This window comes from Camelina sativa, chromosome 10 (genome assembly GCF_030686135.1).
Source record: "Camelina sativa cultivar CO46 ecotype springtype chromosome 10, ASM3068613v1".
Classification (NCBI taxonomy): domain Eukaryota; kingdom Viridiplantae; phylum Streptophyta; class Magnoliopsida; order Brassicales; family Brassicaceae; genus Camelina; species Camelina sativa.
The window spans coordinates 18,531,937-18,549,854 of record NC_141889.1 but is presented as its reverse complement, the minus strand read 5'-3'; the positions used below and the strand labels follow the sequence as shown (position 1 = coordinate 18,549,854).

General features: G+C 41.7%; 1 protein-coding gene across 1 annotated transcript; it reads left to right on the top strand.

Annotated features, from left to right (window-relative positions):
• Nucleotides 1-10,850: 10,850 nt before the first annotated feature.
• LOC147936251 (uncharacterized) lies at nucleotides 10,851-13,583 on the top strand. The gene is made up of 3 exons (XM_087468651.1): nucleotides 10,851-11,352; nucleotides 11,464-11,856; nucleotides 12,460-13,583. Exons 1-3 carry the CDS (start codon nucleotides 10,851-10,853, stop codon nucleotides 13,581-13,583), a joined length of 2,019 nt encoding a protein of 672 aa, XP_087324777.1.
• Nucleotides 13,584-17,918: the final 4,335 nt, after the last annotated feature.

Genomic DNA, 17,918 nt, shown 5'->3' with positions numbered 1-17,918 from the left:
TTAGTGTTGTCTAAATAATCGAAATTCATCCCAAACTCTTAGAACTAGTCAATGCATTGGATTGTCACACATTCTGAACCTAGAAACAGTAACAAAGCTGTTTACAGCTTTGAATCAATGTTTTCTCGGTCTAAGCCTGTTTTGGGATAAAACAGGTTTAAGTGTTGTCTAAACACTCCAAATTCATCCCGAACTCTTAGAACTAGTCAATGCATTGGATTGTCACACATTCTGACCCTAGAAATAGTAACAAAGCTGTTTACTGCTTCGAATCAATGATTTCTCGGTTTTAGCCTGTTTTGGGACAAAATGGGTAAAAGCGGTGTCTAAAAACTCCAAATTCAACCTAAACTCTTATAATTAGTCAAATGTATTGGATTGATACATATTTTGACCCTAGAGTAACATAGCTGTTTACTGCTTTGAATCAATGTTTTCTCTCAGTTTTAGCCTGTTTTCTCGGTTTAAGCCTGTTTTGGGATAAAACGGGTTTAAGTGTTGTCTAAACACTCCAAATTCATCCCGAACTCTTAGAACTAGTCAATGCATTGGATTGTCACACATTCTGACCCTAGAAGCAGTAACAAAGCTGTTTACTGCTTCGAATCAATGTTTTCTCGGTTTAAGCCTATTTCGGGACAAAATGGCTAAAAGTGGTGTCTAAACACTCCAAATTCAACCCGAACTCTTATAAGTAGTAAAATACATTGGAATGATACATATTATGACCCTAGAAAGAGTAACATAGCTGTTTACGGCTTTGAATAAATGTTTTCTCTTGGTTTTAGCCTGTTTTCTCGGTTTAAGCCTGTTTTGGGATAAAACGGGATTAAGTGTTGTCTAAACACTCCAAATTCATCCTGAACTCTTACAATTAGGCAAATGGATTGGATTGTCACACATTCTGACCCTAGAAACAGTAACAGAGCTATTTACTGCTTCTAATCAATATTTTCTTGGTTTTAGCCTGTTTTTAGACAAAATGGCTAAAAGTGGTGTCTAAACACTCCAAATTCGACCCGAACTCTTATAATTAGTCAAATACATTGGAATGATACATATTATGACCCTAGAAAGAGTAATATAGCGTTTTACAACTTTGAATCAATGTTTTCTCTCGGTTTTAGCTTGTTTTCTCGGTTTAAGCTTGTTTTGGGATAAAACGGGTTTTAGTTTTGTCTAAACACTCGAAATTCATCCCGAACTCTTAGAACTAGTCAATGCATTGGATTGTCACACATTCTGACCTTAGAAACAGTAACAAAGCTGTTTACTGCTTCAAATCAATGTTTTCTCGGTTTAAGCCTGTTTCGGGACAAAATGGCTAAAAGTGGTGTCTAAACACTCCAAATTCAACCCAAACTCTTATAATTAGTCAAATACATTGGAATGATACATATTATGACCCTAGAAAGAGTAACATAGCTTTTTACGGCTTTGAATAAATGTTTTCTCTCGGTTTTAGCCTGTTTTCTCGGTTTAAGCCTGTTTTGGGATAAAACGGGTTGAAGTGTTGTCTAAACATTCCAAATTCATCCCAAACTCTTACAACTAGTCAAAATGGATTGGATTGTCACACATTCTGACCCTTAGAAATAGTAACAAAGCTGGTTACTGCATTGAATCAATGATTTCTCGGTTTTAGCCTCTTTCGGGACAAAATGGGTAAAAGTGGTGTCTAAAAACTCCAAATTCAACCTGAACTCTTATAATTAGTCAAATACATTGGATTGATACATATTATGACCCTAGAAAGAGTAATATAGCGTTTTACTGCTTTGAATCAATGTTTTCTCTCGGTTTTAGCCTGTTTTCTCGGTTTAACCTTGTTTTGGGATAAAACGGGTTTTAGTGTTGTCTAAACACTCGAAATTCATCCCGAACTCTTAGAACTAGTCAATGCATTAGACTGTCACACATTCTGACTATCGACCATGGAACTTTAGTGACCATGAACCCTTGGGGCTAGGCCATACGGTACGAACGTCTGTACAGTCCGTACACTCTTGCAATAAGGCCGAGCCTCTTAAGGTCATAAGGAGAGTGGAAGCAATGAGGTCCACGAAGGCCCATCATTTGATCAAGAAGCTTCTAATCGAGCCGTTAGGAGGAAGGAGGGAGAACCGATCACATGTGGGCAAGTTGACTTAGGACATGTCGCTATCAAGCTTGGGAACGCTTCCCTCTCTCTCTTAATGTCTCTTTCCCTTGTTTCTATTTTCGTAAAGGAGGTTGCCCTAGTTGGCCTCCCTATTTAAGTTGTTGTCATATGTTGTAAAACAATCAAATGAATATATCATTTTCTCTCATTATGCTCTTTGTTCTTCACCCATCAAACTCTCTTCACTCTTACAATTCTAAACCTAATTCCGCTTAAACCAACATGGTATCAGAGCATGTTCTTTGATCTTTAAACATCTAGACCTACTCTGATTCTCTCTTATACTTTTATTTCCTTCAATCTCTTTCTCTCGTCTCTTTAGACTCTCTTTCTCTCTCGCTAATACTTAGCTCTATCTTGCAAATCTTACTAATGGATACTAATAAACCTATTGTTACTCCAGTGGTCCTAAAAGGGGCCAACTATTTGCTGTGGAAAAGAACCACAAAGACCGCGTTGAGTGGCCGGGGGCTATGGATCCACGTTGAGACGGACCAACTCCCCAAGAAAGCCACCAAGAACGACGGTAAAGAAGAAGAAGAAGACAAGGAGGCTGAACTCGAGAAGGAAGTCAAATGGTTCCAAGAAGATCAGACCGTGCTTGCCATTCTTCAAAATTCGCTCGATGCTCCGATCCTTGAGGCATACTCGTACTGTGAGACGGCCAAGGAGTTGTGGGAGACACTTGCGAACGTGTACGGAAATGTGACCAACTTGACCCGAGTGTTTGAAGTAAAGAAGGCCATCAACAGCCTCCACCAAGAAGACTTGGAGTTCACAAAGCACTTCGGCAAGTTTAGGTCCCTTTGGGCCGAACTAGAAATGCTCCGGCCAAGCACAATAGATCCGGCCATCCTCAATGAAAGAAAGGAACAAGACAAAGTCTTTGGTCTCCTCCTCACTCTGAATACGGCATTCAACGACCTTATCAAACACATCCTCCGCGGTGACAAGCTCCCAACACTTGAAGATGTATGTTCTCAAGTCCAAAAGGAGCAAGGGTCGCTAGGCCTGTTTAGCGGTAAGGAGGACTTGGCTATGGCCAACAAGGGAGTGTACAGGCATGAAGACCGGAAAACGATTGTATGCGACCATTGCAAGAAGAGGGGGCACCTGAAAGACAAATGTTGGGTTCTCTACCCACACCTCAAGCCGGCTAAGTTCAAGGCTAACCTATCGCAAGGAGGATCAAGCGGTCAAGGCACCGGAACAGCGAACCAAGGAGATGCAGCAGCCACGGCCATGGCAGCCTCTCTTGGAGACTTGGTGAGAAAGTCGGATCTAGAGGCCCTCATCAAGTCCATTGTCGCACTAAAGGACTCCGGTACCACTTTCTTTGTTTCAAAACCTAGTACCTCTCTTGTTGTTGACTCGGGTGCTTCTCACCATATGATTAGTAATCCTAGTCTTATTCACAACATAAAACCGGCTCTAGGTAATGTTATTATTGCTAATGGGGACCGAGTACAGGTTAAAGGAATAGGTGAACTAAAACTGTTTGATAAAAGTTCTAAAGCCTTCTTTATGCCCTCATTCACCTCTAACCTCTTATCGGTGAAGAAAGCTACTACAGATTTGAACTGTTATGCTATTTTTGGACCTAACAGTGTACATTTTCAGGATATTGAAAGTGGAAAGGTCTTGGGAGAAGGAGATGCTAGAGGAGATCTCTATGTCCTAGAGAAAGCTGCAAGCCCTCCAAAATCGTTTTCGTTTATTTCAAACCTTAATAATAGTCTAAGTGATGTTTGGCATGCTAGATTAGGCCACTCTCACTCTCGTGCATTTGAACTAATGTTGCCTAATGTCTCTTTTGATAACTCTACTTGTGAGTCTTGTATTCTTGGTAAACATTGCAAGGCCATCTTTCCCAAATCAAGTACTATTTATGAAAATTGCTTTGATTTAGTACATTCGGATGTGTGGACATCTCCTTGCCTATCTAGGGATAATAACAAGTATTTTGTGACATTTATTGATGAAAAATCTAAATATACTTGGCTCACCTTGTTACCATCCAAAGATAGAGTTTATGATGCCTTTGTAAATTTTCAGAATTATGTTACTAATCAATTCAACGCTAAAATAAAGGTACTAAGATCTGATAATGGAGGTGAATATACAAGCCACAAACTTAAAGAGCACCTAGCCAAGCATGGAATCCTCCAACAAACCAGTTGCCCCTACACGCCTCAACAAAATGGAGTGGCCGAGAGGAAAAATCGACATTTGATGGAGGTAGCCCGGTCGATGATGTTTCATTCGAATGTCACCAAGAGGTTTTGGGGAGATGCGGTCATGACAGCGTGTTACTTGATCAATAGGACACCAACAAAAGTCTTAAATGACATATCACCTTATGAGGTACTGAACAAAATTAAACCATCTCTTGATCACTTACGTGTGTTTGGGTGTGTCTGTTTTGTCCTAGTACCTGGAGAACAAAGGAATAAACTTGAGGCTAAGAGCACTAGAAGCATGTTCATCGGCTATTCAACGAGTCAAAAAGGATACAAGTGTTATGATCCAATCACCGGCCGCACTCTCGTCTCAAGAGATGTAAAGTTCCTTGAACAACAAGGTTATTACGACAAGAAGGACTGGGAAGGTTTAAAAGACCTATCTCAGTCCAATTCTGACCGAGCCGCCAACTTGCGGTTTCTCCTTGACCATTTGGGCATCACCAAACCAACATCACTTGACAACCAAGAGACCACAAGTGCTGATCCATTACCCGTGTCATCGAGTCAACCGGATGACGCACATGCTGGAAGTCCACCGTCTGTCCAGGAACCTGAGCTCACAGTACCGCCAACAACGGTGGCTCCTACCGGACCAACAACCTTGACAGAAGACTACCTTACAAGTGGTGAGGATAGGATTGATCCTCCTGATCAGTCAGACCAGCCTACCACCCAGTTCCTACCCAGACGGAGCAACCGTATTAAGTCTCACCCGTCTACATGGAAGGATAAGAGGGTATACTACAACAATCAGGCTGTCGCCCACCCCATTCAGGCCGTGTGTTCGCTTGACCTTCTTTCCTCGGATCACGCCGCTTTCCTTGGTAAGCTTGATGCGCACTTTGTTCCTCAAACCTACGAGGAAGCTAAGCAATATAAAGAATGGCTTGATGCGGTGGAAGATGAAACAAAGGCGATGGTCAGGAACCGGACGTGGACCGAGGCCGATCTTCCTCAAGGTAAGAAGGCCGTCAGCTCCAAGTGGGTTTTCACTATTAAATATCTTAGCACTGGAGAAGTAGAGCGCTACAAAGCCCGCTTGGTGGCACGCGGCTTTTCCCAAACCTATGGGCTTGACTATACGGACACATTTGCTCCGGTTGCCAAACTCCACACCGTCCGGGTCGTCCTGTCCTTGGCCACTAATCTCTCTTGGGAACTATGTCAAATGGACGTCAAGAACGCCTTTCTTCAGGGGGAGCTGACCGAGGAAGTGTACATGCACCCTCCACCAGGTTTAGAACACATTGTTGCCCCGGGTAAAGTTCTCCGGCTCCATAAGGCGAGCCAGACCTGTGTCCACGCCACTTGAGGAAGGTTACCAGGTCAAGCGAAAGGGGGAGAAGCCAACACCCGGTGCTCCGGTTAACAAGTTGCACGAACCATACGAAGATGTGGGACGCTACCGTAGGCTGGTGGGAAAACTTATCTATCTTACGATCACGAGGCCGGACATATGTTATGCGGTGAATCAAGTCAGCCAACACATGACAGCTCCAACAAACTTTGACTGGCAAACGCTCGAGCGGATCCTATGCTATCTCAAGGGGAGCCCGGAGCGAGGCATTTGGATGGGAAAGAACAACAATACGGAACTGGTCGGCTACTGTGATGCGGACTACGCGGGTGATACAATTGATAGGAGGTCCACGACAGGGTATTGTACATTTGTTGGAGGCAACCTAGTAACCTGGAAGTCGAAGAAACAGAAAGTTGTGTCTCAATCAAGTGCTGAGTCGGAATATAGGGCTATGAAGAAGCTGACCAACGAGCTCACATGGCTCAAAGGCCTCCTTAAGGATCTTGGAGTGGAGTTGGATCAACCAATCACTATGCACTGTGACAATAAGGCAGCAATACATATAGCAACCAACCCGGTCTTCCATGAGAGGACTAAGCACATTGAGGTAGATTGTCATAAAGTGCGAGAAAAGATTGAAGAAGGCGTAGTCTTGCCATGCCACACTCCGAGTAAAGATCAGTTGGCTGACATTTTCACCAAGGCTACTAGTTTTCAAGTTTGCGAATACATCTACAGCAAACTTGGACTAGTAGATCCCACACATCCATGAGAAACTCCTCTAATCCATGGGGATCACACTCTTTTCCTTAGCATAGTTTTGTCCCATGTGGTTTTCTATGTTGAGGTTTTTAATGAGGTGATCCTTCATGGGTTCCAAGCTTAGCCGTTTCACTTGGCTAAGCTTGAGGGGGAGTATCGACCATGGAACTTTAGTGACCATGAACCCTTGGGGCTAGGCCATACGGTACGGACGTCCGTACAGTCCGTACACTCTTGCAATAAGGCCGAGCCTCTTAAGGTCATAAGGAGAGTGGAAGCAATGAGGTCCACGAAGGCCCATCAATTGATCAAGAAGCTTCTAATCGAGCCGTTAGGAGGAAGGAAGGAGAACCGATCACATGTGGGCAAGTTGACTTAGGACATGTCGCTATCAAGCTTGGGAACGCTTCCCTCTCTCTCTTAATGTCTCTTTCCCTTGTTTCTATTTTCGTAAAGGAGGTTGCCCTAGTTGGCCTCCCTATTTAAGTTGTTATCATATGTTGTAAAACAATCAAATGAATATATCATTTTCTCTCATTATGCTCTTTGTTCTTCACCCATCAAACTCTCTTCACTCTTACAATTCTAAACCTAATTCCGCTTAAACCAACACTGACCCTAGAAACAGTAACAAAGCTGTTTACTGCTTCGAATCAATGTTTTCTCGGTCTAATCCTGTTTCGGGACAAAATGGCTAAAAGTGGTGTCTAAACACTCCAAATTCAACCCGAACTCTTATAATTAGTCAAATACATTGGAATGATATATATTATGACCCTAGAAAGAGTAACATAGCTGTTTACGGCTTTGAATAAATGTTTTCTCTCGGTTTTAGCCTGTTTTCCCAGTTTAAGCCTGTTTTGGGATAAAACGGGTTGAAGTGTTGTCTAAACACTCCAAATTCATCCCGAACTCTTACAACTAGTCAAATGGATTGGATTGTCACACATTCTGACCCTTAGAAATAGTAACAAAGCTGGTTACTGCTTTGAATCAATGATTTCTCGGTTTTAGCCTGTTTCGGGACAAACTGGGTAAAAGTGGTGTCTAAAAACTCCAAATTCAACCTGAACTCTTATAATTAGTCAAATACATTGGATTGATACATATTATGACCCTAGAAAGAGTAACATAGCTGTTTACGGCTTTGAATAAATGTTTTGTCACGGTTTTACCCCGCTTTCTCGGTTTAAGCCTGTTTTGGGATAAAACGGGTTGAAGTGTTGTCTAAACACTCCAAATTCATCCCGAACTCTTACAACTAGTCAAATGCATTAGATTGTCACACATTCTGACCCTAGAAACAGTAAGAAAGCTGTTTACTGCTTAGAATCAACGTTTTCTCGGTTTTAGCCTGTTTCGGGACAAAATGGCTAAAAGTGGTGTCTAAAAACTCCAAATTCAACCTGAACTCTTATAATTAGTCAAATACATTGGATTGATACATATTATGACCCTAGAAAGAGTAATATAGCGTTTTACCGCTTTGAATCAATGTTTTCTCTCGGTTTTAGCCTGTTTTCACGGTTTAAGCTTGTTTTGGGATAAAACGGGTTTTAGTGTTGGCTAAACACTCAAAATTCATCCCGAACTCTTAGAATTAGTCAACGCATTGGATTGTCACACATTCCTACCCTAGAAACAGTAACAAAGTTGTTTACTGCTTCGAATCAATGTTTTCTCGGTTTAAGCCTCTTTCGGGACAAAATGGCTAAAAGTGGTGTCTAAACACTCCAAATTCAACCCGAACTCTTATAATTAGTCAAATACATTGGAATGATACATATTATGACCCTAGAAAGAGTAAAATAGCTGTTTACAGCTTTGAATAAATGTTTTCTCTCAGGTTTAGCATGTTTTCTTGGTTTAAGCCTGTTTTGGGATAAAACGGGTTTAAGTGTTGTCTAAACACTCCAAATTCATCCCGAACTCTTAGAACTAGTCAATGCATTGGATTGTCACACATTCTGACCCTAGAAGCAGTAACAAAGCTGTTTACTGCTTCGAATCAATGTTTTCTCGGTTTAAGCCTGTTTCGGGACAAAATGGCTAAAAGTGGTGTCTAAACACTCCAAATTCAACCCGAACTCTTATAAGTAGTAAAATACATTGGAATGATACATATTATGACCCTAGAAAGAGTAACATAGCTGTTTACGGCTTTGAATAAATGTTTTCTCTTGGTTTTAGCCTGTTTTCTCGGTTTAAGCCTGTTTTGGGATAAAACGGGATTAAGTGTTGTCTAAATACTCCAAATTCATCCTGAACTCTTACAATTAGGCAAATGGATTGGATTGTCACACATTCTGACCCTAGAAACAGTAACAGAGCTATTTACTGCTTCTAATCAATATTTTCTTGGTTTTAGCCTGTTTTTAGACAAAATGGCTAAAAGTGGTGTCTAAACACTCCAAATTCGACCCGAACTCTTATAATTAGTCAAATACATTGGAATGATACATATTATGACCCTAGAAAGAGTAATATAGCGTTTTACAACTTTGAATCAATGTTTTCTCTCGGTTTTAGCTTGTTTTCTCGGTTTAAGCTTGTTTTGGGATAAAACGGGTTTTAGTGTTGTCTAAACACTCGAAATTCATCCCGAACTCTTAGAACTAGTCAATGCATTGGATTGTCACACATTCTGACCCTAGAAACAGTAACAAAGCTGTTTACTGCTTCAAATCAATGTTTTCTCGGTTTAAGCCTGTTTCGGGACAAAATGGCTAAAAGTGGTGTCTAAACACTCCAAATTCAACCCAAACTCTTATAATTAGTCAAATACATTGGAATGATACATATTATGACCCTAGAAAGAGTAACATAGCTTTTTACGGCTTTGAATAAATGTTTTCTCTCGGTTTTAGCCTGTTTTCTCGGTTTAAGCCTGTTTTGGGATAAAACGGGTTGAAGTGTTGTCTAAACATTCCAAATTCATCCCAAACTCTTACAACTAGTCAAAATGGATTGGATTGTCACACATTCTGACCCTTAGAAATAGTAACAAAGCTGGTTACTGCATTGAATCAATGATTTCTCGGTTTTAGCCTCTTTCGGGACAAAATGGGTAAAAGTGGTGTCTAAAAACTCCAAATTCAACCTGAACTCTTATAATTAGTCAAATACATTGGATTGATACATATTATGACCCTAGAAAGAGTAATATAGCGTTTTACTGCTTTGAATCAATGTTTTCTCTCGGTTTTAGCCTGTTTTCTCGGTTTAACCTTGTTTTGGGATAAAACGGGTTTTAGTGTTGTCTAAACACTCGAAATTCATCCCGAACTCTTAGAACTAGTCAATGCATTAGACTGTCACACATTCTGACTATCGACCATGGAACTTTAGTGACCATGAACCCTTGGGGCTAGGCCATACGGTACGAACGTCTGTACAGTCCGTACACTCTTGCAATAAGGTCGAGCCTCTTAAGGTCATAAGGAGAGTGGAAGCAATGAGGTCCACGAAGGCCCATCATTTGATCAAGAAGCTTCTAATCGAGCCGTTAGGAGGAAGGAGGGAGAACCGATCACATGTGGGCAAGTTGACTTAGGACATGTCGCTATCAAGCTTGGGAACGCTTCCCTCTCTCTCTTAATGTCTCTTTCCCTTGTTTCTATTTTCGTAAAGGAGGTTGCCCTAGTTGGCCTCCCTATTTAAGTTGTTGTCATATGTTGTAAAACAATCAAATGAATATATCATTTTCTCTCATTATGCTCTTTGTTCTTCACCCATCAAACTCTCTTCACTCTTACAATTCTAAACCTAATTCCGCTTAAACCAACATGGTATCAGAGCATGTTCTTTGATCTTTAAACATCTAGACCTACTCTGATTCTCTCTTATACTTTTATTTCCTTCAATCTCTTTCTCTCGTCTCTTTAGACTCTCTTTCTCTCTCGCTAATACTTAGCTCTATCTTGCAAATCTTACTAATGGATACTAATAAACCTATTGTTACTCCAGTGGTCCTAAAAGGGGCCAACTATTTGCTGTGGAAAAGAACCACAAAGACCGCTTGAGTGGCCGGGGGCTATGGATCCACGTTGAGACGGACCAACTCCCCAAGAAAGCCACCAAGAACGACGGTAAAGAAGAAGAAGAAGACAAGGAGGCTGAACTCGAGAAGGAAGTCAAATGGTTCCAAGAAGATCAGACCGTGCTTGCCATTCTTCAAAATTCGCTCGATGCTCCGATCCTTGAGGCATACTCGTACTGTGAGACGGCCAAGGAGTTGTGGGAGACACTTGCGAACGTGTACGGAAATGTGACCAACTTGACCCGAGTGTTTGAAGTAAAGAAGGCCATCAACAGCCTCCACCAAGAAGACTTGGAGTTCACAAAGCACTTCGGCAAGTTTAGGTCCCTTTGGGCCGAACTAGAAATGCTCCGGCCAAGCACAATAGATCCGGCCATCCTCAATGAAAGAAAGGAACAAGACAAAGTCTTTGGTCTCCTCCTCACTCTGAATACGGCATTCAACGACCTTATCAAACACATCCTCCGCGGTGACAAGCTCCCAACACTTGAAGATGTATGTTCTCAAGTCCAAAAGGAGCAAGGGTCGCTAGGCCTGTTTAGCGGTAAGGAGGACTTGGCTATGGCCAACAAGGGAGTGTACAGGCATGAAGACCGGAAAACGATTGTATGCGACGATTGCAAGAAGAGGGGGCACCTGAAAGACAAATGTTGGGTTCTCTACCCACACCTCAAGCCGGCTAAGTTCAAGGCTAACCTATCGCAAGGAGGATCAAGCGGTCAAGGCACCGGAACAGCGAACCAAGGAGATGCAGCAGCCACGGCCATGGCAGCCTCTCTTGGAGACTTGGTGAGAAAGTCGGATCTAGAGGCCCTCATCAAGTCCATTGCCGCACTAAAGGACTCCGGTACCACTTTCTTTGTTTCAAAACCTAGTACCTCTCTTGTTGTTGACTCGGGTGCTTCTCACCATATGATTAGTAATCCTAGTCTTATTCACAACATAAAACCGGCTCTAGGTAATGTTATTATTGCTAATGGGGACCGAGTACAGGTTAAAGGAATAGGTGAACTAAAACTGTTTGATAAAAGTTCTAAAGCCTTCTTTATGCCCTCATTCACCTCTAACCTCTTATCGGTGAAGAAAGCTACTACAGATTTGAACTGTTATGCTATTTTTGGACCTAACAGTGTACATTTTCAGGATATTGAAAGTGGAAAGGTCTTGGGAGAAGGAGATGCTAGAGGAGATCTCTATGTCCTAGAGAAAGCTGCAAGCCCTCCAAAATCGTTTTCGTTTATTTCAAACCTTAATAATAGTCTAAGTGATGTTTGGCATGCTAGATTAGGCCACTCTCACTCTCGTGCATTTGAACTAATGTTGCCTAATGTCTCTTTTGATAACTCTACTTGTGAGTCTTGTATTCTTGGTAAACATTGCAAGGCCATCTTTCCCAAATCAAGTACTATTTATGAAAATTGCTTTGATTTAGTACATTCGGATGTGTGGACATCTCCTTGCCTATCTAGGGATAATAACAAGTATTTTGTGACATTTATTGATGAAAAATCTAAATATACTTGGCTCACCTTGTTACCATCCAAAGATAGAGTTTATGATGCCTTTGTAAATTTTCAGAATTATGTTACTAATCAATTCAACGCTAAAATAAAGGTACTAAGATCTGATAATGGAGGTGAATATACAAGCCACAAACTTAAAGAGCACCTAGCCAAGCATGGAATCCTCCAACAAACCAGTTGCCCCTACACGCCTCAACAAAATGGAGTGGCCGAGAGGAAAAATCGACATTTGATGGAGGTAGCCCGGTCGATGATGTTTCATTCGAATGTCACCAAGAGGTTTTGGGGAGATGCGGTCATGACAGCGTGTTACTTGATCAATAGGACACCAACAAAAGTCTTAAATGACATATCACCTTATGAGGTACTGAACAAAATTAAACCATCTCTTGATCACTTACGTGTGTTTGGGTGTGTCTGTTTTGTCCTAGTACCTGGAGAACAAAGGAATAAACTTGAGGCTAAGAGCACTAGAAGCATGTTCATCGGCTATTCAACGAGTCAAAAAGGATACAAGTGTTATGATCCAATCACCGGCCGCACTCTCGTCTCAAGAGATGTAAAGTTCCTTGAACAACAAGGTTATTACGACAAGAAGGACTGGGAAGGTTTAAAAGACCTATCTCAGTCCAATTCTGACCCAGCCGCCAACTTGCGGTTTCTCCTTGACCATTTGGGCATCACCAAACCAACATCACTTGACAACCAAGAGACCACAAGTGCTGATCCATTACCCGTGTCATCGAGTCAACCGGATGACACACATGCTGGAAGTCCACCGTCTGTCCAGGAACCTGAGCTCACAGTACCGCCAACAACGGTGGCTCCTACCGGACCAACAACCTTGACAGAAGACTACCTTACAAGTGGTGAGGATAGGATTGATCCTCCTGATCAGTCAGACCAGCCTACCACCCAGTTCCTACCCAGACGGAGCAACCGTATTAAGTCTCACCCGTCTACATGGAAGGATAAGAGGGTATACTACAACAATCAGGCTGTCGCCCACCCCATTCAGGCCGTGTGTTCGCTTGACCTTCTTTCCTCGGATCACGCCGCTTTCCTTGGTAAGCTTGATGCGCACTTTGTTCCTCAAACCTACGAGGAAGCTAAGCAATATAAAGAATGGCTTGATGCGGTGGAAGATGAAACAAAGGCGATGGTCAGGAACCGGACGTGGACCGAGGCCGATCTTCCTCAAGGTAAGAAGGCCGTCAGCTCCAAGTGGGTTTTCACTATTAAATATCTTAGCACTGGAGAAGTAGAGCGCTACAAAGCCCGCTTGGTGGCACGCGGCTTTTCCCAAACCTATGGGCTTGACTATACGGACACATTTGCTCCGGTTGCCAAACTCCACACCGTCCGGGTCGTCCTGTCCTTGGCCACTAATCTCTCTTGGGAACTATGTCAAATGGACGTCAAGAACGCCTTTCTTCAGGGGGAGCTGACCGAGGAAGTGTACATGCACCCTCCACCAGGTTTAGAACACATTGTTGCCCCGGGTAAAGTTCTCCGGCTCCATAAGGCGAGCCAGACCTGTGTCCACGCCACTTGAGGAAGGTTACCAGGTCAAGCGAAAGGGGGAGAAGCCAACACCCGGTGCTCCGGTTAACAAGTTGCACGAACCATACGAAGATGTGGGACGCTACCGTAGGCTGGTGGGAAAACTTATCTATCTTACGATCACGAGGCCGGACATATGTTATGCGGTGAATCAAGTCAGCCAACACATGACAGCTCCAACAAACTTTGACTGGCAAACGCTCGAGCGGATCCTATGCTATCTCAAGGGGAGCCCGGAGCGAGGCATTTGGATGGGAAAGAACAACAATACGGAACTGGTCGGCTACTGTGATGCGGACTACGCGGGTGATACAATTGATAGGAGGTCCACGACAGGGTATTGTACATTTGTTGGAGGCAACCTAGTAACCTGGAAGTCGAAGAAACAGAAAGTTGTGTCTCAATCAAGTGCTGAGTCGGAATATAGGGCTATGAAGAAGCTGACCAACGAGCTCACATGGCTCAAAGGCCTCCTTAAGGATCTTGGAGTGGAGTTGGATCAACCAATCACTATGCACTGTGACAATAAGGCAGCAATACATATAGCAACCAACCCGGTCTTCCATGAGAGGACTAAGCACATTGAGGTAGATTGTCATAAAGTGCGAGAAAAGATTGAAGAAGGCGTAGTCTTGCCATGCCACACTCCGAGTAAAGATCAGTTGGCTGACATTTTCACCAAGGCTACTAGTTTTCAAGTTTGCGAATACATCTACAGCAAACTTGGACTAGTAGATCCCACACATCCATGAGAAACTCCTCTAATCCATGGGGATCACACTCTTTTCCTTAGCATAGTTTTGTCCCATGTGGTTTTCTATGTTGAGGTTTTTAATGAGGTGATCCTTCATGGGTTCCAAGCTTAGCCGTTTCACTTGGCTAAGCTTGAGGGGGAGTATCGACCATGGAACTTTAGTGACCATGAACCCTTGGGGCTAGGCCATACGGTACGGACGTCCGTACAGTCCGTACACTCTTGCAATAAGGCCGAGCCTCTTAAGGTCATAAGGAGAGTGGAAGCAATGAGGTCCACGAAGGCCCATCAATTGATCAAGAAGCTTCTAATCGAGCCGTTAGGAGGAAGGAAGGAGAACCGATCACATGTGGGCAAGTTGACTTAGGACATGTCGCTATCAAGCTTGGGAACGCTTCCCTCTCTCTCTTAATGTCTCTTTCCCTTGTTTCTATTTTCGTAAAGGAGGTTGCCCTAGTTGGCCTCCCTATTTAAGTTGTTATCATATGTTGTAAAACAATCAAATGAATATATCATTTTCTCTCATTATGCTCTTTGTTCTTCACCCATCAAACTCTCTTCACTCTTACAATTCTAAACCTAATTCCGCTTAAACCAACACTGACCCTAGAAACAGTAACAAAGCTGTTTACTGCTTCGAATCAATGTTTTCTCGGTCTAATCCTGTTTCGGGACAAAATGGCTAAAAGTGGTGTCTAAACACTCCAAATTCAACCCGAACTCTTATAATTAGTCAAATACATTGGAATGATATATATTATGACCCTAGAAAGAGTAACATAGCTGTTTACGGCTTTGAATAAATGTTTTCTCTCGGTTTTAGCCTGTTTTCCCAGTTTAAGCCTGTTTTGGGATAAAACGGGTTGAAGTGTTGTCTAAACACTCCAAATTCATCCCGAACTCTTACAACTAGTCAAATGGATTGGATTGTCACACATTCTGACCCTTAGAAATAGTAACAAAGCTGGTTACTGCTTTGAATCAATGATTTCTCGGTTTTAGCCTGTTTCGGGACAAACTGGGTAAAAGTGGTGTCTAAAAACTCCAAATTCAACCTGAACTCTTATAATTAGTCAAATACATTGGATTGATACATATTAATACATTGGATTGATACATATTATGACCCTAGAAAGAGTAACATAGCTGTTTACGGCTTTGAATAAATGTTTTGTCACGGTTTTACCCCGCTTTCTCGGTTTAAGCCTGTTTTGGGATAAAACGGGTTGAAGTGTTGTCTAAACACTCCAAATTCATCCCGAACTCTTACAACTAGTCAAATGCATTAGATTGTCACACATTCTGACCCTAGAAACAGTAAGAAAGCTGTTTACTGCTTAGAATCAACGTTTTCTCGGTTTTAGCCTGTTTCGGGACAAAATGGCTAAAAGTGGTGTCTAAAAACTCCAAATTCAACCTGAACTCTTATAATTAGTCAAATACATTGGATTGATACATATTATGACCCTAGAAAGAGTAATATAGCGTTTTACCGCTTTGAATCAATGTTTTCTCTCGGTTTTAGCCTGTTTTCACGGTTTTAGCTTGTTTTGGGATAAAACGGGTTTTAGTGTTGGCTAAACACTCAAAATTCATCCCGAACTCTTAGAATTAGTCAACGCATTGGATTGTCACACATTCCTACCCTAGAAACAGTAACAAAGTTGTTTACTGCTTCGAATCAATGTTTTCTCGGTTTAAGCCTCTTTCGGGACAAAATGGCTAAAAGTGGTGTCTAAACACTCCAAATTCAACCCGAACTCTTATAATTAGTCAAATACATTGGAATGATAAATATTATGACCCTAGAAAGAGTAAAATAGCTGTTTACAGCTTTGAATAAATGTTTTCTCTCAGGTTTAGCATGTTTTCTTGGTTTAAGCCTGTTTTGGGATAAAACGGGTTTAAGTGTTGTCTAAACACTCCAAATTCATCCCGAACTCTTAGAACTAGTCAATGCATTGGATTGTCACACATTCTGACCCTAGAAGCAGTAACAAAGCTGTTTACTGCTTCGAATCAATGTTTTCTCGGTTTAAGCCTGTTTCGGGACAAAATGGCTAAAAGTGGTGTCTAAACACTCCAAATTCAATCCGAACTCTTATAAGTAGTAAAATACATTGGAATGATACATATTATGACCCTAGAAAGAGTAACATAGCTGTTTACGGCTTTGAATAAATGTTTTCTCTTGGTTTTAGCCTGTTTTCTCGGTTTAAGCCTGTTTTGGGATAAAACGGGATTAAGTGTTGTCTAAACACTCCAAATTCATCCTGAACTCTTACAATTAGGCAAATGGATTGGATTGTCACACATTCTGACCCTAGAAACAGTAACAGAGCTATTTACTGCTTCTAATCAATATTTTCTTGGTTTTAGCCTGTTTTTAGACAAAATGGCTAAAAGTGGTGTCTAAACACTCCAAATTCGACCCGAACTCTTATAATTAGTCAAATACATTGGAATGATACATATTATGACCCTAGAAAGAGTAATATAGCGTTTTACAACTTTGAATCAATGTTTTCTCTCGGTTTTAGCTTGTTTTCTCGGTTTAAGCTTGTTTTGGGATAAAACGGGTTTTAGTGTTGTCTAAACACTCGAAATTCATCCCGAACTCTTAGAACTAGTCAATGCATTGGATTGTCACACATTCTGACCCTAGAAACAGTAACAAAGCTGTTTACTGCTTCAAATCAATGTTTTCTCGGTTTAAGCCTGTTTCGGGACAAAATGGCTAAAAGTGGTGTCTAAACACTCCAAATTCAACCCAAACTCTTATAATTAGTCAAATACATTGGAATGATACATATTATGACCCTAGAAAGAGTAACATAGCTTTTTACGGCTTTGAATAAATGTTTTCTCTCGGTTTTAGCCTGTTTTCTCGGTTTAAGCCTGTTTTGGGATAAAACGGGTTGAAGTGTTGTCTAAACATTCCAAATTCATCCCAAACTCTTACAACTAGTCAAAATGGATTGGATTGTCACACATTCTGACCCTTAGAAATAGTAACAAAGCTGGTTACTGCATTGAATCAATGATTTCTCGGTTTTAGCCTCTTTCGGGACAAAATGGGTAAAAGTGGTGTCTAAAAACTCCAAATTCAACCTGAACTCTTATAATTAGTCAAATACATTGGATTGATACATATTATGACCCTAGAAAGAGTAATATAGCGTTTTACTGCTTTGAATCAATGTTTTCTCTCGGTTTTAGCCTGTTTTCTCGGTTTAACCTTGTTTTGGGATAAAACGGGTTTTAGTGTTGTCTAAACACTCGAAATTCATCCCGAACTCTTAGAACTAGTCAATGCATTAGACTGTCACACATTCTGACTATCGACCATGGAACTTTAGTGACCATGAACCCTTGGGGCTAGGCCATACGGTACGAACGTCTGTACAGTCCGTACACTCTTGCAATAAGGTCGAGCCTCTTAAGGTCATAAGGAGAGTGGAAGCAATGAGGTCCACGAAGGCCCATCATTTGATCAAGAAGCTTCTAATCGAGCCGTTAGGAGGAAGGAGGGAGAACCGATCACATGTGGGCAAGTTGACTTAGGACATGTCG

Coding starts and splice junctions, on each gene's coding strand:
- LOC147936251 (XM_087468651.1), top strand. CDS start 10,851: ATGCTCCGGCCAAGCACAATAGATCCGGCCATCCTCAATGAAAGAAAG. Junction 11,353..11,463: donor TGCCGCACTAAAGGACTCCG/GTACCACTTTCT, acceptor AACCGGCTCTAG/GTAATGTTATTATTGCTAAT. Junction 11,857..12,459: donor CTCTTTTGATAACTCTACTT/GTGAGTCTTGTA, acceptor GTTTTGTCCTAG/TACCTGGAGAACAAAGGAAT.